This window comes from Chenopodium quinoa, unplaced genomic scaffold (assembly GCF_001683475.1).
Source record: "Chenopodium quinoa cultivar QQ74 unplaced genomic scaffold, ASM168347v1, whole genome shotgun sequence".
Taxonomy (NCBI): Eukaryota; Viridiplantae; Streptophyta; class Magnoliopsida; order Caryophyllales; family Amaranthaceae; genus Chenopodium; species Chenopodium quinoa.
In genome coordinates this window covers 5,561,676-5,589,562 of record NW_018743331.1, presented here as the reverse complement: position 1 = coordinate 5,589,562, position 27,887 = coordinate 5,561,676, and the positions used below count along the sequence as shown (strand labels likewise).

The 27,887-nt window shown below is 35.2% G+C and overlaps 1 protein-coding gene and 1 long non-coding RNA gene across 3 annotated transcripts; one reads left to right on the top strand and one right to left on the bottom strand.

The window, feature by feature from the left end:
• The first annotated feature begins 33 nt into the window (after positions 1–33).
• LOC110737825 (probable LRR receptor-like serine/threonine-protein kinase At1g06840) lies at positions 34–9,496 on the top strand. 2 transcript variants are annotated; one of them, XM_021918170.1, is made up of 20 exons: positions 34–437; positions 1,336–1,486; positions 1,653–1,724; positions 1,852–1,923; positions 2,111–2,254; positions 2,355–2,426; positions 2,551–2,622; positions 3,331–3,405; positions 3,811–3,879; positions 4,053–4,121; positions 4,251–4,322; positions 4,440–4,526; positions 4,722–4,790; positions 4,891–5,378; positions 5,919–6,089; positions 6,331–6,614; positions 6,826–6,877; positions 7,107–7,357; positions 8,611–8,745; positions 8,956–9,496. In XM_021918170.1, the coding sequence occupies exons 1-20, from the start codon at positions 326–328 to the stop codon at positions 9,280–9,282; spliced, it is 2,844 nt and encodes a 947-aa protein (XP_021773862.1). In that variant the 5' UTR covers positions 34–325; the 3' UTR covers positions 9,283–9,496. The 2 variants fall into 2 exon arrangements, with proteins under 2 accessions (XP_021773862.1, XP_021773861.1); XM_021918169.1 differs by having other exon boundaries at positions 6,328–6,614.
• A 1,143-nt stretch (positions 9,497–10,639) lies between these two features.
• Positions 10,640–16,170, bottom strand: LOC110737823. Its single transcript, XR_002514476.1, has 2 exons — positions 15,993–16,170; positions 10,640–10,865 (listed from the first exon to the last, which is right to left on the bottom strand). It is a non-coding gene; the product is annotated as an uncharacterized LOC110737823 (long non-coding RNA).
• Between the last annotated feature and the right edge of the window lie 11,717 nt (positions 16,171–27,887).

The following is a 27,887-nucleotide window of genomic DNA, read 5'->3' as shown; positions in this document are numbered from 1 at the left end:
ATATGGAATTGAACACAACTGGGTCATAAACATGGTGACTGACTTGGTCAATTACTATACATGTTTCCTTAATATTTCAACTGTCATTACATCACATCACATAAACCAAAATAATAATATCAAATTATCTTTCATTGGGAAGGTGGGAAAGTGGACATTTTAATGTAGTATGACAATCTTTAAGTCCATTAATTCTATGTTTATTATTGTATTATTACATTTTCCAACTTAGCCTGTTGGGTTCGGGCTGTCGTCGTCGTCGTCGTCGTCGGCTAAAGTTTCTGATTGATTGTTTGAGATTGAGTTTGATTTTTGAAGGGAAGATATGAAGTGGGTATGTCAAGAATTGGAGATGAAGAGCATTTGGCTACTGCTGTTGGCAGTTTGTCTGTGTCTGTCAATTGGAGTTCAGGCTCAAGTTACTGATCCTACTGAAGGTCAATCTTTCGTGTTTCATGTTGCTGTCATTTTTGTTTTTACATAATTTTGTCTATTTTTGTTCTGTTTTGTGTTTTTTTGTCCTTTTTTGTTTGTGTTGGAAGAAATAGATATCGATGAACCAGTGTCAGATAAAGCCAATAAAGGTCGTTTACAATAATTTATTGTGAGACCCGAGTGACTGTTTCTGTTAAGGGGCAAACTTGTTACTTTTTAAGGGGGTAATTTTTTTAATGATAAGTTAGCGCGAGACGATCTCACCCAAAATTGGCTTAATATTTACATAATGTTGTGTGGTTTAGTGACTAACACATAGTGGGAGACAAACAGCTTCCAATTTGATGGGGGCATTAGATCTTGAATTCAATAGATATAGTTCTATCTTCTATGTCAAATTGTTTAATGAAAGGCTAATGAACAAGTTGTTCTAGTGAGAAGTTATGGCTTGATTACTTTGGAAGAATGTGTTTGATCTTAGCCAATATTTTGGTGTTTGTGGTTGGAATTTTGAAAGAAAGGTACTAGGCTAGCTTAAATCAAGTAGATATCTCGTCTTTTGGCATGTTTGGGAGGAAGTTAAGTCGAAACAAGAGCTGTCTTAGTCTTACCCCTAACCAATATAGACTTGAATAGTGGTGTTTCTTCAAAGTCCTGTAAATTTGGGCATAGATTTCACGAAGTGCAATTTAGTGTTTCTTACTTAAAGTTGCAGTATTTTCCCTCATTATATGAGAGCTGCGCTGCTTATTGGCTCATTATACTCAACTCTTTCCACTCTCAGGAGACATGTAGCTTAAGGTGGTTTGATAACATGACAACAGGTTGTCTAAATTATGGTTTCCTCGTTGCTCACTAAGACACATATTCAACTTTCTTGAATCGCTTTATTCTCTACAGTTAGCGCTTTGAAAGAAATAAGAAGAAATTTGGTTGATCCAATGAAGAACTTAAGCAACTGGGACCGGGGAGATCCTTGCTCATCTAATTGGACAGGCATTATTTGCTACAACAAGACATTGAATGATGGTTATATGCATGTACAGGAACTGTAAGTCTTTTATCTAAGCTTATACAAATTACTTCTGTACAAGGCAATACCAATAACAAGAAGTTAAATTGGACGGGCATTAACATAAACATTGTTTCCAAAATCTAGAACATTCTGTCATATATCCTAGTTAAACGTCAATAACATCTCTTGAATTTCCTTACAGGGAACTCCTGAATATGAATTTATCAGGATCATTGTCACCAGAACTTGGAAACTTAACCTACTTGAAAATTTTGTGAGTCTCTGAGCCAAACTTCTTGATGCTCCAATTATCTTCTTTCCACAAGGATATTCAAATATCAAGGTCTTAGGCTAGTGTTATTTTGTTTAATAATCCGGCTCTATGTTTTGGTTTTTTGAAGGGACTTTATGTGGAACAAAATAAGTGGGAGCATACCAAAGGAGATAGGAAACATCAAAACATTGGAACTCTTGTAAGCTACTTTTTCTTTAAGAATGACTATATTCATTTTATATTTTCTCACTAAGTCGTACCACTTTGAAACTTATGCGGCTATATGTACCATTATTGCCTTAATTTAAACTTCTCTACTACTATGTACACTACTATAATGCCTTCTGTTGTAAATTCATCTATTCATAAACTTATGGGTGTTTTAGGCTCGTGAACGGAAACCAGCTGACAGGTCCCTTGCCAGAAGAGCTTGGATATCTTCCTAATCTAAACCGTATACAGATTGATCAAAATAAGATCTCAGGGGAGCTACCTAAATCATTTGCAAACTTGAATAAAACAAAGCACTTGTAAGTCCATTTTTGTTTCTGTGTATCTAAAGTATTTCCTTATGATATGCAAAATTAAAAAAAATAAAAAATTCACCGGATGCTCTAACAACACTTGCAGCCATATGAATAACAATTCTATTAGTGGTCAAATTCCTCATGAACTATCAAGACTGCCAGCACTTGTTCACTTGTAAGTTGATAAATCTCCCTGTTTATATTACAAGCAAAAATTCAATAGTTTATTTCATAATAGTTTCTCTGTGCATCAGAACGTTTCATTCTTTTTTTCCTTAGCTGACCAAATTATGTGGCAGTCTGCTAGACAATAACAACCTTTCAGGTCATCTTCCCCCTGAGTTCTCTGAACTGCCCAACTTGCTGATCATGTAAGTTTTGTTTACTGAATTTATTTAAATTTCTCCTTATTTCTTGTACTTGTACGTTTTTCTTATTATTAATTGTTTGCTAAGTTATGTTATGAATAAGCACCAAAGCAAAAGTAAGTTCTTGGGAAGAACAAAGTTAACAATTTACGAGCACAGTGAGTGCTTGTAAAAAAAAAAGAACGCTAACCTCAATCACATTGTACATCAATCAATGAAACCCTTGTAATATAGGTGCAGAGAAATGAAGAAATCAATTAATTAGCAAGATAGTGTATTTAGCAACAATATTTTGGGAAAATTTATCCCTTCTTTCAACTACACGTAGGAAGCACACACTGTGCTCTCTCAAGGCCTACATACTTTCTAAACATAGCAGATCAGACTACAAAATGATAATGATCAGACATGTTACTGATTTGATGAGTCCAAGTTCTTTGGCCAAAATGTGGATATCCTCCATCCATCTATGAATTTTTACTCTATAACTGTATGATTTTGCAAAAATAACATGGGTGATATAATTCTCTCTGTGTCATTCTGCTGCATGAGCAGAGCAGGAAAACTGCCACACCATGTGTGCTTTGCAGCTAGTGATCTCTATAGCCATAATCTCTTTCCTTTACAGGCCTTTTTTTTTTTTTTTTATTTATTTATTGTAATTTATTGTTATGATCAACTCTTGATACTTATCTTTTCCTTTCATTGCAGCCAACTTGACAACAATCACTTTGATGGGACTACTATTCCAGCAAGCTATAGCAACATGTCTAAATTGTTAAAAATGTAAGTTCATTTTCTTATTATCAGTAAATGAATAGCAAATACTAGTTCATTTACTGATAATAATCGACTGAAGGGTTTTCCAAGATAAAAAGTAGTGACTGCATGAAGCTTGAGGGTGTAAAAATTTATGGTTTTCAAAATTCACAATGTCCTTTTAATTTATACTACCTTCTTTGCTACTTTAAGGGTCTTATCAACCGGGAAGATGACTAATTCTAATATACTGTATTAAATAACGATAAAACAATTTGTGATTTTATCAGTCGTACTTTTCCCATGATTCCTCAAGTCACTTCTGAAGTTCTGATGTCCAGCCTTTAACGGAAGACCAATCTACTTTTAATCAGCATGTCGAGTTTCTTAATGTTGGCCTTTTCTTTTACTTTTCATCTTTGGTGTTGTTAGGAGTCTGAGGAACTGTGGATTACAAGGAGAAATTCCCGACCTGAGCAAAATACCACAACTAAGTTATATGTAAGCCACAAGTTCTGCTTACTCCATATTACTCCGTAATTGAAGCCAGCTTCTACAGACTTCAGTTACATCCTTAATCTTGCATAACATGTTATTGGCATTTATTTGCCTAGTCTGTTTTATAATAGTCAGTGTAGCACTAATGTCTCCGTTTCCTGTTTTCTGAGTTTCAGAGACCTCAGTTCAAATCAGTTGAGTGGCTCCATACCATCTAACAAGTTTTCAGATAATATGACCACTATGTAAGCTCCCTTGATGTGCAGAGACCCTATGGTTATATAGATTAGATGATTTCCCGCATGAAGGCAGTATAATCCTTATCAATACAATTTTATCATCAATTTTTAACATATGTTCATGGCTTTTGGCAGCATTTTGTCAAACAACAGTCTTACTGGAAATATACCTGTCAACTTTTCGAAACTGCCTTTTATTGAGAGACTGTAAGACCTGGTTCCTTCATGTTCTTAAATATGTCACTAATTAACTTGTGATTCAAGAAATTATATTCTGCTAAAGTTATTCATCAGAAGATATCTGTAATTACTCCTCTGTTGCAGGTCACTTGCAGATAATAAACTGAATGGTTCCGTCCCTGCTACTATTTGGGAAAATAGAACTTTAACAAATGGTCACAAGCTTATCTTGTAAGTCATAAACCCATTCCCCTACATCAGACATCTACCTTTATTACAATTATGGTACTTTTACATGCATTTAGTTTACATTCTTAACAATCCTGGCATGAAATTCTTTGACTAGTTCTCTTATCCTTTGATTATGATGACTGAATTCATTTACTCTTGCTTGATTTTAATTTTACGGTGTCTTGAACATTGCAGAGATTTTGAGAATAATATGCTGTCAAGCATTTCAGGGAGTACCAACATTCCGCCAAATGTTACACTTCAGTAAAATCTAAACTTCTAAACTATATATTCTAAGTCATAGCGATGAAACATATAAGAAGCTTGTTTTCATGATTCTAACTTTTCTGAATTATAACCTCAGCCTTGAAGGGAATCCTTTGTGCTCAAGGGCAAACTTGGACCGCTTTTGTGGTTCAAATCAAGATGGAATTGAAAGCGAAATCCCTAAAATTCCTGTTTCTTGTCCAAGTCAAGCATGTCCACCATCTTATGAGTATCCACCTGGTCATCCGGAGTCTTGTGTCTGTGCTGCACCTTTGATCATTGAATATCGTTTGAAAAGTCCTGGATTTTTACGTTTTGGACCATACCAGAATGGGTTTGAGGAATACCTATCATCTGGTCTCAGATTAAATCTTAATCAGCTAGACATTAATTCCATCATTTGGCAAGAAGGCCCTCGGCTGAAGATGTCCTTGAAGCTTTTTCCTGACAACAACTCTCATGTTTTCAATAGTAGTGAAGTTCGGCGTATATGGAGAATGTTTACTGGATGGCAGGTTCCAGATAATGATACTTTTGGTCCTTATGAATTGATTGACTTCACTCTACTGGATCCTTATAAGAAAGGCATGTCTAGATCTCTTAACTTTTTAATTTACTGAGCTTACTTTTTCCGGGTTGTCAAAGAATGAAAGTTGAGATATGAGCTATATTCATGGAGTGGCCTTTGTGATTTTAGCTGAATTACCCTTCCACAGGACTAAACTCTGTACACTTTGTTTGTTCGAGATAGTTACCTTAGTTGTTTCTTCCCTTCCCTAACTGCAATCCCCTTCAGAACTTTATCTTTTCACTTCTATCCTATCTTTTCTAAACCCATGAATAATTATGGTCTTAGGTAGATTATACCTGCTGGTAATGCTCCATAGAACGGAACTCACAGATCTTCTTACGGTGCAATTGACTGTGTTTCAGTATCAATTGCCTTTTTGGTATTTTCAGAATGTGAACTAAATATAAACTTGTTTCACTATATATGAGTCCTAAAGGAACTGATTTTTAGAAAATATCTTTTATCTTTTATCATACCAGCCAACCAACCTTATTGTTGGTAATAGTAATACTTGGTTTACCATGCATCAATATTTATGATATATGCTACTGCAGATTTTGGTATGCCTACATCAAAGTCTGGTGGAGTAAGCGGTGGAGCACTTGCTGGTATAATACTTGGGACATTAGCTTTTGCAGTTACCTTATCTGCAGCTGTATCACTTCTTATTTATAAAATATATTTAAGGAGGAGGCCCCATGGAGGTCCATACAGCCGTCGCCGAGGTAAGCAACTGTAAACAATTCTTGTACATGTAGATAATCTGTAATAAGTGGATCATGGGAGAGAAATAAGCAAGAGAAATTTTTTGAAAAGAAAATGAAAAGGTGAATGGGATGAGAGTTAGTAAGAATATGAACCATTGAATTTAACTTAAAAGAAAAAAAGTTAAGAAAAAAAGAAACTTTTTTTCTTTTTTCTTTTCTTTTCCTGCATAACATTGTATTTGCTTGTGTACATCAGCAGTGTCCAGAAACCCCATCAAAATGGATGGGGTTAAGGGATTCAGTTATGAGGAAATGGCAGTTGCTACCAACAACTTTTCTGAATCCCAGCAAGTGGGGCAAGGAGGCTATGGAAAGGTATATAAAGGAATTCTTGCTGATGGCTCGGTAGTGGCTATCAAACGTGCACAAGAAGGATCATTACAGGGTGACAAGGAATTTTTTACGGAAATAGAGTTGCTATCAAGGCTACATCATCGGAATCTTGTCTCTTTGGTTGGCTATTGTGATGAAGAAGGTGAACAGGTATCCAAATTGCCTTTAAGCTTAATTTTTCATAATATTTATGAAAAATTAATCTGCCAATGCTCTTCAGTTTATATACAATCAATTAGTACTGTAGTTATAAAATAAGTTGTGCTCAAGTTTTCTTTTCAGAAATTACTGATTGTCACTTGGACTTCTGTGCTAAAGGATTACTAAAATTGTTTTCTTTATCTTGTGATTGTTTATGCAGATGCTGATTTATGAATTTATGCCTAATGGAACTTTAAGGGAACATATATCGGGTATGAATGCCATACTAACTCTGATTCATATATCTTACTAAAGGTGTTAGTCATTATTCCATCTAAATTGATAATGAATGGAGAAATAAGCCGGTTGGAAGTCAAAGTCTGAATTGATCCATGGATTTAATCATTTCACAATGACATAACTGATAATTTCTTTCCTCACAGACTGTAATATATTATTTTATGTCTAAGAGCTTGATGATCAGCTTGTTGCTTGCAACAGCTAAGTGCCAACAACCTCTGAACTTCGCCTCAAGGTTGAGAGTTGCACTAGGTTCTGCCAAGGGGGTCCTTTACTTGCATACTGAAGCTGATCCTCCAATATTTCATCGAGATATAAAGGCCACCAACATATTACTGGACTCCAAATATATGGCAAAAGTTGCTGATTTTGGACTATCACGACTTGCACCAGTTCCTGATATTGAAGGACTTACCCCAACTCATGTATCTACAGTTGTTAAAGGGACACCGGTATGGTTTTTACTGCGTAAAATATGTGTGATATGTGAAGTTACCTACATAGTAGCATCTTTTCTTGACCTCTGAATGCTCCTTGCATTGTTGAGAATGTCTAGATTTACACAATATTTGCTATACTGCGGCAAATAATCATTAATGGCCTATTAAATAGAGGTAATGCCGTAATGGTAAAACATCTATGTAAGTTTGCAAAAAAATTCCGATGAAAATGTTCATGGTAATGCTTCTCCATATCTATCATGACTAACAATGTATATTCTTCATAAATATACTTTACTACTGGATACCCACTTATATGGGATTATGGGGTAGTCAGTGGTATTGAAAGATTTAACATTAAAAAAATTACACATGATTCTGGGATATGGTTCTATGCTTCTATCACGATGGACAATGACAAAAGTTTTCTTGCAAAATTTATTACGAGTTTTTGCCATTACCACTATTAATTACTGGCAATTAAACAGGTCGTAAAAGTATTCAATAGATACATAGTTTAGAAGATTCATATTCACTTAAGTATTGACAAAGACTTTCAGAGTGTTACCAATAGAAAGTATCCCACACCCACATATTTGTAAAGGAGAAAATTAAATAGGGAAATGAGTCATAGATCAACTTTGATATTAGCCACAAAAGTTAATTCTCATTTAGAATGTAACAATCTGATCACATTAGGTATGTTTCTACAATTATGTGAAATCAATTCCATTCTGTTTATTTGTGATTTTGTGAAATCAATTTCATTCTTTGTGGAATATTTTCATATCAGGTCTAATTTGCTAGGCAGCCAACCTGAAACTTCTGGTTGTACAGATTAGTTGATTCAGGATCATAAAATTATCTGTAAAGCCACATTTAGCCAAGAGATGCACCAAGTTGAAGGTTCTTTTGTTGCTTTCAACGGTTAATTGAGAAAAATATAAAAGGTAGCTACAAAGCCTACAATGTTTGATACAAACATACCTTTTTCATGCAGAGTTGTATGATTTAGTAGACTGAAATATCTCCAATTAGGTCGCTAACTTGCTATACCTACGGTGTTGGTACTCCAGTGTAAGAACTCTAAGAAGTGTATTTTTCAGGTTTTCAAAGGCTGTAAAACCTTTAGTAGGGACTCATATAATATGTTTTTCTGGTGCACTCATAGTATGCTGCTAACTTTATTCACCTTTTGGTTTGAAAACTTCTGCAAAGAAATGGATTGCAAATGATATACTAATCACCTTTTATGTCATTTGCAGGGATACCTTGACCCCGAGTACTTCTTAACCCACAAGCTGACTGATAAAAGTGATGTTTACAGTCTTGGAGTTGTTTTTCTAGAACTTCTGACAGCGATGCATCCAATTTCACATGGAAAAAATATCGTTCGAGAGGTATTCCTTTGTACCCTTCATTGTGCTTTAAATTGTCATACTATACAAATTTTATAAGCATAGTGTATACATCCTCTACTGTTGTCATGAATATATTGGTGCAAAAGCACAGCTTGATGCTTTTGGACTTCAGCCTGTAATGCTGTCTTCAGGATAACTTGCTAGCCAGGAAACCAGCTGATATTTTGTTTACTGTATATTTGGTACTAGGTCAATACGGCATTTCAGGCTGGTACTATATTTTCTGTGATTGATGAGCGGATGGGATCTTACCCTTCTGAGTGTGTGGAGAAGTTTCTGAATCTGGCGCTTAGGTGCTGTCAAGACCAGACAGATGCTAGGCCTACGATGATGGAGGTTGTCCGAGAACTGGAAAATATATCAAGTTTGATGCCAGAATTTGAATCTTCAAGTATGCCTTCAGGAAGCATTTCTTCACCAAGTTACTCATCCAATATGAGGCACCCATTCATCTCGTCTGATGTCTCTGGCAGTGATCTTATTAGCGGAGTTGTTCCTGACATCAATCCAAGATAAATCCTGATAAAGGTATACTTTTTAAGGCCTGTGTATAGAGGGATATTATTAAGCTCGTTCCGACCAGTTCCATGTCAAAATATAAGTTTTTATTTGCACTTTTTGCAGTTTAACTTCAAGTTTATTGAGTTGTAATATTTGTGGAACACAAAACTCTTTAATCTTGTGCAGGTATATATATGTGTATGTTTAAATTTCATTTTGTTGGCGGATCTTGAGCTATCTCTCACTCTCGCTAAAAAATATTATTAACTGACTTAAATATAAATAAGTAAAATTACATTCATTGACATGAATTATGACCCAACAATAACCATTGATATGAACTTATCTTTATAATTTAATCGATCTTGGTGAACCTTGGAGAGATATTTAGAAAGAATTTTATCGTCCTCTGTAAAGAATTCTCACCTTCAAATCCTAGGGCTCAACCTTGGATAGGCAGGTTCACCAACTTCCTTGATCTTCCGGCACTGGGGTGGTTAATTAACAATTCAAAGTGCTTTTCTTGCACAATTCTCGATGGAAACGGAATTTTGCAAATTCTCATTGGTTGTTTCCATCAGTGGATGGGTGAGTAGCAAAGGATGAAGGATCCCATAAAAACTTCATTTGAGGAATGGGCTAAAGTAAGTGGTGGTCTACCTCCTTCCCCTACTGACATAAACAATCTACTAAGAAGTAAAGACACTCAACCACATGCAGGCTATGTCACCAAAACCATTATGGTGTTTTTTTTCTTTATTTATTAAATTCATTTGTTCATGCCAATGAGTGTAGAGCATCCACAATGGCGGGAAAATAGGTTTCCCATTTGAAAAAAAATGAAAGTGGGAAACTTTCCCAAATGTAGCTGCTTTCTCATTCACTTATCTTCGTTGGGGAGGTTAATATGAATGGAACCCTCCCAATAGTAAAGTAGTCCCATTGAGCACCGAAAATTGCCGCCACCCACTAACCCACATGCAGCCTTTAACCTTTTTTTTTAAAAAAAAAAAAATTAAAAAACTAAAACATGCAAGCATTTTAACGGCATATTTGCAACGATAATATTTGTTTTTTTAATCACTCAACACTAATATTATCGTTTTTCTTGAATAACTTTTTTAGTTTAGTAAAAAAAAATTTGAAAAAATACCTTGGATCATATTTTTTTTTATCCTTCATAAATAGAGACTAATCTTGATATATTTTCAACACTTCTAAAAATACATAATTTGGCATAATAATAGGGCAGCATATCTTTTTATAAAAAAAATATAATATTTGCAACTGGCTAAGGACTATGCCAGTTGCAAATAGTCATTTCTTTAAATAAAAAAAAATGCAATTATAGTTAATTGATATACAAACCATATTGTCATAAAAAAAAAACACAAATCATATTATATACTATTGTAACAAAATCCATATTAATTGTGCAGTATATATTAATTACACAAAAAAAAAAAAAAAAAAAAATACAAGGCTTCTTAAGAAATACAGCAGCAAAAGCGTCCAAGAATGACATTATGCGCAGCAAAGGGCAGCAACACGAACGACTCAAATCGACTAAATTAGCCATGAATTTTCCTCTAGAAATACTACAATAAACAACAATAGATTAGAGATACATCTAAAGATAGTTAAAAATCAACAAAAAAACGCAATCATAAATTTAGAATGGAGTGGATTTCAACTTAGTTGTCAATATTTATGAGCAGCGCCAACGACTAAAATCGATTCCTCCTAATCATAAAACAACAATAAACAACTGATTATAAATTCACCTAATCATAAATAAAAAAAAATAAAAAAATAAAAAAAAAAAGACAAAATTGGAGGAGGAAAAAGCTGGTTTAAGGTTTGGGTTGATAACAAGAGATATAATATACACACTTATTTTACTATGTAATCCAACAACAATACATACATCAACAACACAAACAATACTAAAGTTATCAATTCAAAGGTTCTTAAGATTAAATACGCCAGCAGTGGATTTCAAAGAAAAAAATATAATGAACGGATGCAGCAATCAGATTTCGAATCAAATTAATCATCTTATGTAAATCCTACCTCATTCTTAAAATATACCATATCTGATCAGCACAAAGCATTATATTAATATCATATTTGATAAAAATGATGAACAAAACATGAATTAATAAGTATAATGTGAAACCATAAAATATAATTGATGAATTACAAAACACATAATAACAAAGGTGATTCCAAGTATTTTCAGTTTCACTAACAAGTTAATATGCCAATAGAGCAACCGAGGAACAGACCATGCATTTACCAGCTTTTATGCAATCCCAATCAGGACTCAGGAGCATATGATGCGAAATCCTTAAACTTTCGTTCGGTCTTGACTTGACTCTTGACAATGTCAATCTGGCAAGTTAAGGTAAATCCATCTACATAGCACAACTCAGAGACACAAAAACGCAACAAACCAAACTCTAGCTTCATAAAATAAATTGCAACTCACAAACAACACACTTGAATCAAAACAAGAGAAATGCAGCAGAAAAAAAAACAACTGATATGCAGTAGAGCCACCAAAATTAGGTCAGCAAGAAATCAGTAATGGTAGTGTGAAACTCATCTAAGTAAAACCAAATACATTCTCCATAGTTGACATCAATGATGCACGGCAAAGTGTAGCCGTTTCCCGTACCGAGGACGTATCGGGGACGGGTACGGCCCAGATACGTCCCCATGGCGTACCCCCGAAAGGTGGTGCGGGAGGCTATTTTGGGGACAGCTGGGAGCAGCTCCGGAAACGTTTCGGGGATGAATTCTCTTCTATTCTGACGTCCCCAATACAAACCCAGTCCAATTTTTTTTTAAAAAAACCCCATATTTACTTAGATCAGGTTGATTTCTCAAAAACCCTAGAAACTGAGAAGCCGATTCCTTGAAGATTTGGAGGCGACCACCTGCTGCAACCCACGATTCTTTGCCAGCAACAATTTGCGACCCACCCCGACACCGGCGACCGGCGAAACTTCTTTTACTCTACCTTCTACCTCTATTTCTACAGTTCTACTTCTCATATACTCTCTCTTCGACTTAAGCAGTAATTTTTTTTTTTTTTTCCTTTTAAATTTCAAAATATCTCAAAAGTAACTCAATAGCTTAAAAATTAAAATAAAAAGAGTAATCAAAGATACATTTTTTAAAAGAATCCTTGCACTATATAAATTCATAAAGGTCTAGGTTAAATTCCCACTTAAGTTATCTGTATAACACAATAGGAAAAGTAATTTGGAAAGAAAATAAAAATATTTCTATTGTATATATATAATAAAATCGAAGAAAGTGATAAATGAGCATAGAAACCGAGTTATCTATTTTAATATCGCTCTAAAAGTGAATAGTAATCAACTAAGAGAGAAGTATATGAGTTGAGGGTAAAGTAAAGGTTTTCACATTAAAAGTTAATTAATCAGTGTAAAAAGTAAATAATTTTATAAGATGAGTCAAGTTATAATAAGAAAGAAGCCAAGAGTTTATGCATAATACTCTTTTACATATATGCATAATGAAATAAGCCAAGAGTATATGCATAATGAAATCACTAAAAGTGATATATAAACATAGAAACTAAGTCATTGACTTTTACATCATGAATACGAGATTAAAGTAAGGATTTTTAAAGAACAAGTAAATAAAATAACTTAAAAAGTAAATAAAAGTTTTTAGGTAGAAAACCAATTGAATAAAAATAGTCTCATCTAATAAATAAACCTACGTGGGATTCGAACCCACATCTTTTGTACATTTGCACAATGCTCTATCTGAGCTAGTAGACTAGTGTACATCAAAACATTCAAAGTAAGGAAAAATTAATTTAAAGTAAATAAAAAAATCTCAAAAGTAAATAATAAAATCTAAAATGTAAACAAAAGAATCTACAAAGTATATCAACAAGTGCGATGATGATCAGAAACTTCATAAGCAACATAACAAATTGATAATGATAAACATACATCCTATGGAAAAACAAGGTTGTTTATTTTTAATTTTTATGAGCTTATCAGCAAATGCATCTACTGGTAGGCTGGCTGCACCAGAAACAGAATACAGAAAAGGGATCTCTATCCTTAAGAATATAATTTTTTTAGTTGAATACTAGCATTGTGTTGAGTAAATTATACAATCCTATTAAATAATTTGGTCTTTCTTCATACTCAGTTCTGAATGAGAGGACATAGTTCAAGTATCTACCTCTTGAGCCTAAGAATTTTTCCCTCCACTTTTCTGATTTCTCCCTACACTTCTTTTGAGCCTCCAAGTATCAAATAAAACAGAAGATTTCATACTAAACAAAGAATACATGTATTAAGAAACCAAGTTCCAAACTCATACCACCTTAGTTTTATTCCTAATTTTTAACCCAGTTAGGAACCCAAATTTGGTTCCCAGAAGCTTCCATCCCAAGAGAATGTAATGTACATTGTTTGAGTTACGCCAATCACACTTACACCCCTCCCAAATCAAAGAAAAAGTGAAAGAGTCAAATATCCACTAAAGAACCAAACTAATATTTATTCAACATAATCCCAGTTAAAAGTCAGTAGTAGTGCTACATGTAATTGAAACTCCCTAGACCTTGTCTCAAACTCTCAATAGGAATTATACTTCAGTGGTTGCTGTTGTACCCATTTAAAGTTGATCAGTTCTTGTTTATAGACTGATGGTCTACAATTAACTGCAGTAGTGTGGTTTGGAAAGAAAGAAATAGTCTTGTAGTGGATCAAAATATATATATCTCTAAAGTAAATCCCAATATCTCTAATGTAAATCAAAATAGCTCGAAAAAGAAATCAAAAGTAGAGCAAATTATGTCAAAAAAGTAAATCATAATTACTCTAAAGTAAATAAATAAGTAAATCAAAAGCTGGTGCTGCCCTACTGCTGGTGCGGTGAAGGTTAACACAGATGCACATATTGGTGCTGACGGTTTTGTGGGGTTGGGCATTGCTATCAGGAACGAAAATGGTGGGTTAGTAGCGGCTGCAGTGTAGAAGGTGGGCGCAAGGTGGGATGTGGAGCTTGCTGAAGTAGCAGCAGCAAGGCTGGGTGTTCTGATTGCACGCCAAATGGGGCTGTCAAGGGTTGAATTGGAGAGTGCTGCATACAATGTAGTGCACAATATTGAGCAAGAGGCTTCTGGATACTCCCCTTTATTCCTACTATATGAAGACATCAAGAGATTGAAGCAAGTTTTCTCTTCTTTTAAATGTAGCTTTGTTCGTCGGGCGGGTAATACATTAGCACATCTTGTAGCTAGATACAATGCTAGTGAGTCGTGGTTTGTATGGTTTGACAATTTCCCCCAAAGCTTCTTAACTTTGGTGTATCTCGATTTGATTGAATAATATTGCTCGCCTAACGTTCCCTCAAAAATATCAACTCAAAAGTAAATCAAATATCATTAAAGTGAATAAATAATATAGTCTTTAAAGTAAATAAGAATTACTCAAAAGTAGCTAGAAAGACTTAAAAGTAAATATAAACATAATATTTACAATCAAATGGTTTAAAGCATTCAAAGAACCTACGTTGGATTCGAACCCACATCTTTTGTGCACTTGCACAATACTCTACCTATTGAGCTAGTAGGCTATTATAGAGTAAGAATAATTAGTTAACACAATCAAGTGTTTTTAGTTTCTTTATAAAGGAAATAATAAAAGTAAATATAATATACTCAAAAGTAAATAAGAAAAGCTTAATCACAAAAATCACATCTCCTTCCAACCATATTCACTATACACCCAATTTACGAGCCATAAGGAGCCTAAACATTGCTACTGCTGCATTTTCACCTCTAACCTTCCTGCCATGCATCATAAAGCAGTCCACACAATCTTCCCATCTTGTTATGAGCCACGACACCCAGCCCGCATAATCACTACCTATTTGCACTGGTATTGTTTATTTTATTGACACTACGACTGTTGTTTCAGCTCCCCCAAAAGAACAGAGTGGTGGAGTTTGGAAGCTTGCAGACCAGTGGATGTCAACAATAGTCCACACTGTCATCTACTGTTGCCTCATCACCATCATCCTCATCACACACAAGCAATATGGTCAAACCCTCAAAAGAAATCAAGGCCATTCATGTGCTCACACTACACACAACACACCCAACACAACTCGCCCATATAGTCACACAACTACACACACCTCAACTAGAGTGCCCAGCAACACACTCACACACACACACAAACACAAAACACACAAAAATACAACCAATTACCAACAAAAACAGCTAAATGCACGACATTGAAGGAATCATTTCAGATAGAACGATATTTACAACAATTTCAAACGAAAACCTAGTTACAGAAAACCAACAATTAAATTCTCCAACATGGACAACATATCGTGAGAAAAATCGACAAAAGTCACAATTAAAATTCAACAAAAATTAGCAAAATCGCAAAAATGAAACAATAAAATAGCGAACACTCAAATTTTAGACTTGAAATCATAAAGTGTCAATAATTATGACCTGATTAGAACCCGAATACTCCAAATATTCAAATAAATTTCAAAAAAATATTGTCATAATCAACAAGTGATCAATCAAATGCAATACTACTTCGGTCGAAACACTAATTCAATCAAATAGAAATAATAATTCAATCAAATATAAATTAAAATACTAATCGAAACCCTAAGAATTCGACAATAAATAATAATTCACTTACCTCAAAAGTAAATGATGAAATTAGGACTGAAATTTCGAGATCAGCAAGGTGCAAGTATTAGATGCTGAAGACAAATCGACGACGAAAGTGAAAGTGCGAAATTGAAATCGTTAAAGAGAAGAGAGAGAAAGTTAGAGTAAGAGAGAGAAAGAGAAATGAAAGTAGTTGAAACAAATCAGAAAACATTCAAAACGCAAATTACAAAAATGCCCTTAATGAGGTGGGCGAAATTTCATCCGTCTGGTCAAACAAAATCAACGGATCATATGAGTTCCCAGTTCCTATTATAGACCAAGGTTCTCACCTGATCTTGATTTTATATACTTTTTCCGTTTTTTTTTATTGCATCATAGGGGTTTTGGAGGCAAAATTTGGTAGTGGGAAAAAGTAAGAGAGAGAAACGTAAAAATACAAAATTGTCCATGTAATGTAAGATAAAATAAAAAGTAAGTGTGAAAAAGTAAGGGTATGTTGGGTATTTGCAGTGTGAACATAGATATTTTTTATCCTAAAAAGGAAATGATGCAATAATAAGTAAACTTCCTAAAGTAGTAAGTGATGCGATAAAAAAAGAACGGAGGAAGTATGTATATAGGGAGTGGATCATGTGAAAACAATTGTAAAGCTGAAAACTAAAAACATACAATTTCCACCGTCTATAAAAACCAATGGCTGAGATTAGATGCATGCCAATTCTTTTCTCTCTCCTTTCTCTTCTCTTTCCTACCTTCTCTCTCTTAATTTCTCGAATCTTCTTCCAAAATTCATGTTAACTTTAGAAATCCAGCTGCAATTTTTTCGGTTCTTCATCAATTTCTCAATCAACAATCTATTATGCGAGTTAGTCATTTTCGTCGCTGAATATTCATCCCATTGAAGCGAGTTTTGAGCTTTCTCCTCCATTGAAGCGAGTTTGAGCTTTCTCGATCCTCCATTGAAGCGACTTAGAGCTTTCTTCTCCATTGAAGCGGCTTCTCATGTAGTATTTCTTAAATTATCGACTATCAATTTCACAATCTAGGAATTTTTGCTAGTTAATTGCTCGAATGTTTTTGTTATGATATATAAATTGTTGTTTGGATTCGAAATTTGTTGTATAGCATGCGAATTTTGTCGAGTCAAGCATTCAATTTTGCCGTTAATATTTTAGATTCATTCGGCTAAGGAGGATCGTTTGTAGCATTCCATAATTTTGTTCTGAATTTTGCTTAGTTGTTGTCGAATTTAAGTCACCAGTAATTTGATCATAATGACTCACTGTTTTTATCGAATGATTACAATTTTCTACTGTTATATAATTAAATTCCAGTGTGTTAAATTAGTTATATGTTTATTAGATAATTTGAATTGCAGAGTGTTGAAAAATGGTGAAGAAGCAAGTTTGCAATTCAGATTTTTAATTTTCGATTTTATTTGGCAATTTTATCAAATTTTTTTTTTTTCTGCAATTTTGTTCGATTTCTTATGCGATATTGCGTGTTTTGTTCATCAATTTTGTTTGATTTTGCGATTTCCTGTTCGATTTTGTTCAATTTTGTTTGATTTTCCTGTTATAACAATGAGATGTTTTTAGCTGCTAATAGTATAGGCAATCTAATGAAATGTCACTCTTGTAAAGGTAGTCATAGGCTATTTTGGAAGCATACCCTTGTAAGCCAAACTATTATGTTATCAAATTAGAATCTTTCTGCATTTGATACGTTTCTAAAAAAAAGGAAATATTGTTCTGCAAGTTTCTTTTCCTTTTTAGTAGAATGGTTTCCTCGAACTTGCTTTGAAGAAGCTATTCACTTGTTTCTAGCGAAGAGTCGGCAACTTTCTCAAATGTTTTGAATTGAAATGTAAACCCAACTTGAGAGTGTAGTGTAGTTCTGGCTTTCAATTTCATAGTGATAATAGTTTAAGCTGTACTGCTTTAAGTGCTTATCTTAGTTTCTAGCTTGCACTTCATACATTTGCTGACCATTGAAACTATATCAGTATATTGACAACTAAAGCTAGACCTTACAGTGATCTTTATCTTCCTTCTTTGTGATGATGGTTTAGGCCATAATGCTTTAAGTGACTATCTTAGTCTTTAGCTTTCACTGTATACGATTGTTGATCGTAGCATTTGAAACTGTAGCAGCACAAATTCATACTGATGCCTTGATTGGAATTTTTTTGTTTTTAATACTTATTTTTTCTATTGTTGGAGTAATATTGAAAAATCTGATTTTAAATCACCACGTACCTCCTTTGTACTGTGGGTTCCGTATACCTCAAATCGAATGAGGCTTCTTGTAAAGATCTTCTGAAAGACCTTGTTGAGATGTGTCGTTTTGTTCAACATCCTATTCGTGGTCTTTTCTTGAGGAGCTATCTTTGTAAAGTCACAAGAGACAAGCTTTCTAATATTGGTTTAGAGAATGAAGGGTGTGTGTATTCCCTTTTTTTCTCTTGGTTTGGATACGATGATATGTTTGCAGCAAGGTATGGAATCCAAGTGGCTCGTAGATTGGGTGTTGCTTGTCTATGGTTGGAGGTTACCATCAAAATTAATATAGTTATCTTATCTTTGTATATAGTAACCTTTATGTAAATGTGGTCATAATTAATATAGTTATCTTATCTTTGTATATAGTGACCTTTATGTAAATGTAGTCAAAATTGATATAGTTACCCTACTTTTGTATATAGTGACTTATATGAGAATATGATCAAAATTGATATAGTTACCCTATTTTTGTATATAATTACGTTATTTTTATATATAGTGACTCTACGTTATTTTTTATTTTCTTTAAACCGTTAGATCTTGTTAGTAATTATGGATGGTTGAGATTTTCTGTTTTTAGTTTTCACCATAAGCCCTGTTTTCTGCGGAACCTCCCCGTACATATATACACACACACACACACACACACATATATATATATACTATATATATGTGTGTGTGTGTGTGTGTATATATATATATATATATATATATATATATATATATATATATGTGTGTGTGTGTGTGTGTGTGTGTGTGTGTATGTATATGTGTGTATATATATAAACATATATACATATGTGTGTGTGTGTGTATTATTCATTGGTGGGTATCACTAGTACAGAAATGCTAATTTGTGTCGGACATGTAAAAAAAGTCAACGCAAATAAGGTATTTTACGTCGGGTTTTTATTAGGTCTGATGCAAATGAGGGGACGCAAGTGAAGTAGGCTATTTGCGTCGGGTCAATTGCGTCGACCTTTTAAGAAAACGATGCAAAAGGGTCAATTACCTCAGTTTTATCAAAAGGCCGACGCATTTGGGGGAAGTATTTGCGTCGGTTTTTTTTTTAAAAGGCCAACGCAATTAGCATTCGCAAAAATCTGGGTGAAGAATTTGCGTCGGTTTTTTTAAAAGGCCGACGCAATTAGCATTCCCAAAAATCAGGGTGAAGAATTTACGTCGGTTTTTTTAAAAGGCTGACGCAATTGGTGAAGTATTTGCATTGGTTTTTTTAAAAGGCCGACGCAATTGGCTAAAAAAAAAATTAAGCTCAGCAGATTTATTATCTTATCCTTCAGCATTTTCCTATTCACACTTAGGTTTTCAAACACTCTGTCATTTTCACCTCCATAACCACAGAAAATCCGAAACAAAAGAGCAACAATTTTTTAATTTATTCGAAAACAAAAACCAAGAATTTCATGGGAATAAACCAAAATTCAAGCATTATATTTAAACCCAGAAAATTCGAAGACAAAACCCAAAAATTTTGAAGTGCGAAAATCCAGATTTTTCGAGCACAGATTTAAGTTTGAAGTGCGAAGACCCATATTTTCAAAGCAACACGAACTAATTCACGACCCATATTTTCGAAAACGCGAAAGTAACTACCGAAAACCCAAATTTTTGAAAATACAGATCCATAAAAAACCCAGATTTTCTAAGCAACGAAAACGATAATTTCGACCACATTGTGAGCAAACTGATTTTCAAGCATTTTCGAGTGATTTTCAGCAAATTTTCGAGCATTTTCGAGCAATTTTTCAAGGTAAATTTCTCAATTTCAGCAATATAATTTCCAGAATTTTTAAGTAAATTAAAACCCATTATTTTCGTGCAAATTTTCAAGCACATTGCAACAATTTTTTGCTTAAAATCTTAACAATTTTCATCCATAAAAATCCAGTAGTAGTAGTAGTAAGTAGCAGTAGTAGTAGTATTAGTTTGTTGTTGTGGTGGTGGTGGTGGTTTGTTGTTGTTGGTTGTTAGTGTCGTTGTTGTTATGGGTGTGGATTGTTTTTTTTTTTTTTTCAATATGAACAAAGGAGGGGGGTAGTAGTAGTGGTTTGTTGTTGTGGTGGTGGTGGTGGTTTGTTGTTGTTGGTTGTTGGTGTCGTTGTTGTTATGGGTGTGGATTGTTTTTTTTTTTTCAATATGAACAAAGGAGGGAGGCAATGTGAGTTTTAGGGGAGATGATGGAGTGGGTTGTTGTTGTTGTTAGTGTTGTTAGTTGTTGTTGTTAATTAGTTATAGTAGTAGTGTTGTTGTTGTTGTTAATTAGTTGTAGTAGTACTACTACTAGTTATTGTTGTTAATTAGTTGTAGTAGTAATACTACTAGTTATTGTTGTTGTTATTTAGGGTTAGTGTTGTTGTTGTTGTTGTTTAGGGTTAGTGTTGTTGTTAGTACTAGTTGTAGTTTTTGTAGTACAAGTTGTAGTACTAGTTGTTAGTACTAGTTGTAATTTTTGTAGTACAAGTTGTAGTACAAGTTGTTAGTTAGTTTTTGTAGTACAAGTTGTAGTACTAGTTGTAATTTTTGTAGTACAAGTTGTACTACAAGTTGTAATTTTTGTAGTACTAGTTGTTAGTAATAGATAGTTGTAGTTTTTGTAGTACAAGTTGTTAGTACTAGTTAGTTGTAGTTTTTGTAGTACAAGTTGTTAGTACTAGTTGTAGTTTTTATAGTACTAGTTGTATTAAGAGTTTAAGAGTGGTGATAGTGCTTATAATGATGGTAGCGTTGTTGAAAGTGAGAACGCCGTGGATGAAATTGAGACGTTGGAGGAGGAGAAGGTGTGGTACGAGGATTAAATTGAGGAGACCAAAGGATCACATAAGAGAAGTGGATGCGGTTTGAGGATCATCTCAAAGAGTCTGATGGCTTAGATGAAAAGAATGCTTGTTTGAATGCAAAGAAAGAAAGTCTCAGCACATATTTTGTAGAATATAGGAGGAATGATCTAGGCGATTGAGGAGATGAAGGGATTTTCAGAAAAGGAGAAATTAGAAAGTTAGGGAGGGAAAGATGAGAGGATGTATGAAGTTGGGAAGGACAAATGGGGGTCAGTTACAGTGTTAAAGAAAAAAAGAAGCTGACAGAGAAACAATAAAAGACTGCCAAAGAAAGACCTTGTGGGATAGCAAACAGATTAACGCCCAACAAGTCATCCCCATTTCTTTTGTGTATTTGTTGGGGGTTTCCCACGAGGTCTTACTTTGGCAGTCTTTTGTTGTTTCTCTGTTAGCTTCTTTGTTTCTTTAACAATTGTAACTGAGCCCCATTTATCCTTCCCAACTTCGTAAATCCTCTCATCTTTCCCTCTCGAACTTTCTAATTTCTCATTTTCTGAGATTCCCTTCATCTCCCCAATTGCTTGGATCAATCCTCTTACATTCTTCAAATTTTGCACTGAGACTTTCTTTCTCGAACACACACTCTTTTCATCTAAGCCATCGGCCTCCTTGAGATGATCCTCAAACCGCATCCAATTCTTTTATGTGATCCCTTGGTCTCATTGACTTGATCGTCGAACCGTACTTTCTCATCATCCTCCAATTGCAATCATTCTCCACGACATGCTAATGTTTAACTTCACTTCCAACAGTGTTGTTACTCCCACCATTCTTAAAAGTTCTATCTCAGTAGGATATATATTGTAAAACTTTTGTTTCAACCCAAAAATTTACAACCTAAATGAGATAGAACATATATATAAGAACAAACACACTTATTAACTAAACACACTTTGGGGGAGGTGAAGAATGTTGTCAGTGCCAGTATTACTAATAGCGTTGTTGAAAATGTGAATGTCGTGTACAAGGATTGCTTTGTTAGAGGAGGAGAAAATGTCGTTTGTGGTGCAATTGAAGGAACTCGAGAACGTCAAGTAAGATGAATGGGTGGTCTGAGGGTCGGTTGTAAAAATGTAGCCAAGGGTCGGTTGTAAAAATGTAGCCAAGGCTCGGACCACCCATTTCTCTTAATGGCGTTCTCGAGCTCCTTCAATTGCACAACAAACGTCATTTTCTCCTCCTCTGAACAAAGTAATATAACTACACGACATTCACATTTTTAACTTCAATATCAGCATTCTTATTAGAGTGTCACCATTCTTCATTGTTATATTTATGTGGTTTGAGGGTCAGGTAAAGGGGATTGAGGACTTAAAAAAGTAGGTATGATGCTTTGTTGGAGGCATAGAAGAAAAGAGTGAACATTTTTGTTCAATTGTTTCTTCTCTGCCTCCCACAAGCATCGATCATACCTTCATTTGTAAGTCCTCAATTCCGTTTAACCGATCCTCGTACCACCCATTTCTCTTACTGAGGTTCTCGGTCTCCTTTGATTGATCATCGAACCGCACATTATCCTTCTCTTAACAAAGGAATATAACTACACGACATTTAACTTTTAACTTCATTATCAGCATTATTATTGTTACTATATGTCACCATTCTTAAATGTTCTATATCTCTAAGATTTGAGTGAATATATATTATTTGAGTGAATAATTAGTTTGTTATGTATGTAGTGGTTGATAATGGATCGTAGTTGGATGTATAGTAAACGAAATTGTACGAGATTCTTGCAAGGAATTGAGGAGTTTAGTTGTGTTGTTGTCAATCACCAATTACAGAATCAATCAAAGATTATTCTTTGTCCTTGTTGCGATTATAATAATTCGAGGGGGTTTTGTGACATAGATGATATCAAAGATCATTTAATACGTTAGGGGTTTAAAGATAATTACGCAAGGTGGACATGGCATGGTGAAAGCATAGGTCAGTGGGCAAGCTCTTGGGAATTTGACAATTGTTGTGATAATGATTGTACTGGTGATGTTGGTGTTGAAAGTTCAGAGAATACCGTGGAGAAAGATAGGATAGTTGAGATGATGCGTGATGTAGAAGATCATCTCACAGATGACCCCCATGTGTATGACAATATTATGAAAGTTGCTGAGACGCCGTTGTATCCTGGTTGTACAACATTCACCAAATTGGGTGCTGTTTTGAAATTATTTAACTTAAAGGCGGGTAACGGTTGGACTGACAAGAGTTTCACACAGTTGTTAGAAGTCTTAGTTGAAATGTTGCCCGATGGAAATGAACTTCCTAACTCTACCTATGAGGCTAAGAAAATTATATGGCCTCTAGGTATGGAGTATGTGAAGATACATGCATGTCGAAATGACTATGTGTTGTATCGAAATGAGCATGCGGATTTAGAGGAGTGTCCGAGGTGTGGTGTTTCTCGCTATAAGATTAATGAAAATGGTGAGGAACAGCGTAAGAAAGGGTCTCTAGCTAAGGTATTGTGGTATCTTCCGATAATATCGAGATTCAGAAGACTTTTCTCCGATGAAAAAATTGCAAAATAATTGAGGTGGCATGCTGATGGGATGAAGAAAGATGAGTTAATGAGGCATCTAGCTGATTCCACCCAATGGAGGAACATTGATCGAAAGTTCATGGACTTTGGTGAAGAAGATCGAAATCTTAGGCTTGGCCTTTCTACAGATGGAATGAACCCATTTGGGACACTTAGTACCCAATACAACACTTGGCCAGTAATTTTAACCATCTACAATTTGCCTCCTTGGTTATGTATGAAAGCTAGATTCCTTATGTTGTCTCTTCTAATATCCGGGCCTAAAACAACATGGAAATGACATAGATGTGTATCTAGCGCCACTAATTGAAGATTTGATATTGTTATGGAACGAAGGTGTCTCAATGTTCGATGCATACAGCAAAACCAATTTCACTCTACCGGCCATGATTTTTTGTACAATAAATGACTCCCCAGCTTATGGGAATTTATCAGGATACACAGTGAAGGGTAAAAATCCATGCCCTATTTGTGAAGACAATATAGAGGCATTGCGCCTTGAACATTGTTGCAAGCATGTGTACATGGATAATCGTAGACAACTTCCCGAAGGCCGCCCTTTTCGTCGAAATAAGAATGCCTTAAACGGAAAAGTTGAGTTGCAAGAAGCTCGTGCCCCGTTACGTGCAAGTGAGGTTTATCGACGAGTTAAGGGCATTGAAAACGATTTTGGTAAGCCTTCCAAAAGTCAAGTGGGGGTTATAAGAAGCGGTTTGTCTTGTGGTCACTCCCATATTGGAGACATTTAGAAGTAATTAAGACATTGTCTAGATGTTATGCATATTGAGAAAAATGTATGTGATGCTATTGTGGGAACATTACTAAATATGCTCGGCAAGACCAAAGATGAAGTTAAAGTTCGAATGGACATGGCTAACATGGGTCGTTCGGAGTTGGCACCTGAATCCAAAGGAAAATGGTGGTATCTTCCCCCAGCTTGCTTTACATTGTCAAAGAAGGAAAAAGCGAGCTTCTGTTAGTCGTTGCACGGTTTGAAAGTACCTGCTGGATACTCTTCTAACTTTCAGCGCATAGTATCGATGTCTGACTTAAAATTGGTTGGAATGAAATCGCATGAGTGTCATGTCTTGATGCAGTAATTATTACCAGTTGCAATTCGAGGAATATTACCATCGCAGGTGAGGTATAGAATTACAAGGTTGCGTATCTTTTTCAACACCATTTGCAGCAAGGTGATAAATCCAAATATATTAGACAACTTACATGCAGATATCATTGAGACGGTGTGCCGATTTGAAATGTATTTTCCCCCATCTTTCTTTGACGTGATGCCGCATTTGATTCTTCACCTTGTACGTGAAATCAAACTTTGTGGCCCTGTGTGTATGAGATACATGTATCCTTTTGAAAGAATAATGGGGGACCTTAAGGGGAAAGTCATGAATCTAGCTAAACCTGAAGCCAGTATTGTGCAACGAACAATTGTTGAGGAAGTGTTGACATGGGTTGCTCAGTATCTTCGACGTGCACAAAGTATTGGTTTGCCGAAGTCTCGACATGAAGGAAGGCTTAGTGGTCAAGGCACTGTTGGTAGAAAAAGGACATCCTAGGGTATGAAACGAAGAATAAGGTTGAGCTTTTTGTGTTGCAGAGTCTTAGTTAAGTTCATCCTTACTTGGATGAGCATATGAACTTTTTGAGAAATAAATATCCTTTAAAGAATCATCTCCAGTTGATGAAAGAGCATAACAATTCATTCGTCTCATGGTTTAAGGAACAAGCTATGATTGAATTGTCCACCACACCGCATGAAATCTCCGACACATTGAGATGGTTGGCATATGGTTCCAAACTCAAGCGGTGTTATATGAGGGTTATGACATCAATGGGTTTTCCTTTTACACAAGGAAACAAGATGAAAATCAACGGTGCTAAACAGTGGTGTAAAAGTAATTGGTTTGACTTCGGAATATGTTAGTGCACGTGATAGAACACTTGTGGAGAGGAAGAAAGTTTACTATGGAATCATTGAAGAAATAATAGAGCTAGACTATATTGATTTCAAGATTGCTCTCTTTTGGTGTGAGTGGGCTGATAGTGGTCGTGGTGTCAAAACGGATGAACATGGGTACTTGCCCCTAGTAAATTTTGGACGCCCAGGGCATCTAGCTGATCCGTTTATATTAGCATCACAAGCAAAGCAAGTATTCTACATGGCTGACCCGGCTGATTGTAAATGGTCAGTTGTTTTAGAAGGTAAGAGATGGATACTTGGCCTAGAAGATGTTGTTGACGAAGATGAATACGATGAACAGTTCAATGAGACACCATCTTCCACATGGAACATCCCTTCTATAATTGATGATTTTGGGATAATTTCAAAACGTGTCATAACGAAGGTGTTTATGTTGCAAAAGAGAAAGGATGATATATAATGCTAAGGTTTGAACTCCAATTATTTTTTATTTTTGATAATTTCTTTAAAAGTTTACTTGTGTATATATGTATTATTGTATTAATAATGTTTATTTATTTCTTTGATATATTGCAGGGATATAAAGATGGAGAATGAGCAAAAAAACTCAAGTCTCACAAATGGCACCAAAAAAGCCAAGAGGTCCAGCCAAAGGACTAAAATCCAAGTCCGGGGAGCCGATGGTTCTTGAATGGGATGACATGAACCGACCTGTTGGAATATGGACAAAAGCGTACAAGGGCCACCTTGGTGAAATTAGTAGGTCTAAAGTGTCCATACTGTTTACAGATTGGACTAAAGTTCCACAAGGCATCAAAGACATGTTGTGGGAAGATGCCAAGGTAATTAATATTGACTTTCCAATATATGTTAAATGAAAAACTAATTATTGCATGTATTTTGAAGTTTATGTTAGATAATATTTTGTGTTATGTTTTGTTTAGAGGGCGTTTCACATTGAAGAAAATGCGGCAAAGAAAAAGAGGGTCCTTTACACTTGTGGAGAGCAGTGGAAGGATTTCAAGACTAGATTGGTTAGCGGTTGGATCACCAAAACAAGGAAAATGGGCCAGAGAAAAAGAATGCCATATGAAATGTATGATTTCATAACGGAAGAAATGTGGGAGGAGTTTGTAGAAGCACACAGCACCGAAGAATTTAAGGTATAAGTTTCATTATTATACGTAATGTTGTATGAAATTTTCTCAAACACTAACCATTTTCTCATTCTATGTATGAAATTAGGCTATAAGTGAGAAGTCAAGGAGTCAATCTTTCAACAATTATCCTCATCACTTAGGCCAAAAATCATACGCCGAGAAGGAAGTTGAGTGGCGTACGAAGGGATACATTTCCTCTTCGACTTCTGCACAAAATGCGTCAACAGCTTCCTCGGTTGGGCAGAATTTGCCAAATCGGACAACCGCTTGGCTTTTGGCAAGATCAGTTGAGGATGACCAGGGGAATCCTTTCTTGCCAAACGAGAAAACGAGGGAGTTAAAGCAATCCATTGTAAGTATATTTCTAATAGTGTTTTATTCGAATTACGAAATTGAATTATGTTAACTAAGTGAAAGCGTTTCTTTTGTTGTAGGATGAATGGAAAGAACAAGAAGAAGAAGGGTCATTTGTTCCTACTCGGCACGATGATACTTTAACTCGTGCCCTTGGAAAAAAAGACCGTAGCGGTCGGGTGTTAGGGGTCGGTAGCGGACTAGGCATCAAATCCGTTTAGGGGACCGGACCGCCCCAAAACATGCAAAGACCGCAGGACACGGAGGAATGGAAGGAATTAGAAGCAATGATGGAAGCTAATTTCGAAAAAATGTTGGAAGCGAAGTTTAATGCAATGATGGAAGCGAGGTTCAGGACAACGAAAGGTGGTGGTGCTCTGCAAGCGGCACCAAACGCATGCACAACCGCTCCTCCTCCCGATCTTAGTAGTTGTCAGTCATTTGATCCATTTGCTGCCATGACGGTATAAGTTATGTTATTTAATATTACATTGACATATTCTGTCTTTAATATATATGTTATACGATGTTCTAAAATTTCTGAGCAATTTTATGGTTTTCAATCAAGGAACCCCTCCGATGTCATCTGTTGTTAATGGATGGCTCCGACAAAGTCGTTGTTGCTAAAGGTACCGTGCACCCACAGTTGAACCAAGATCATCATACAAATCTCCTTCAGGATCATGTGAAAGTGAGCGTGGATGATTATTCTGATCAGTATGCTAATGCTCCGGTTCCTGCACCGTCGCAATACATCAAGAAACTTAGTCAGGCGCACAACACCTTCACAC

Coding starts and splice junctions, on each gene's coding strand:
- LOC110737825 (XM_021918169.1), top strand. CDS start 326: ATGAAGTGGGTATGTCAAGAATTGGAGATGAAGAGCATTTGGCTACTG. Junction 4,791..4,890: donor CCGCCAAATGTTACACTTCA/GTAAAATCTAAA, acceptor TTATAACCTCAG/CCTTGAAGGGAATCCTTTGT. Junction 8,746..8,955: donor GAAAAAATATCGTTCGAGAG/GTATTCCTTTGT, acceptor ATTTGGTACTAG/GTCAATACGGCATTTCAGGC.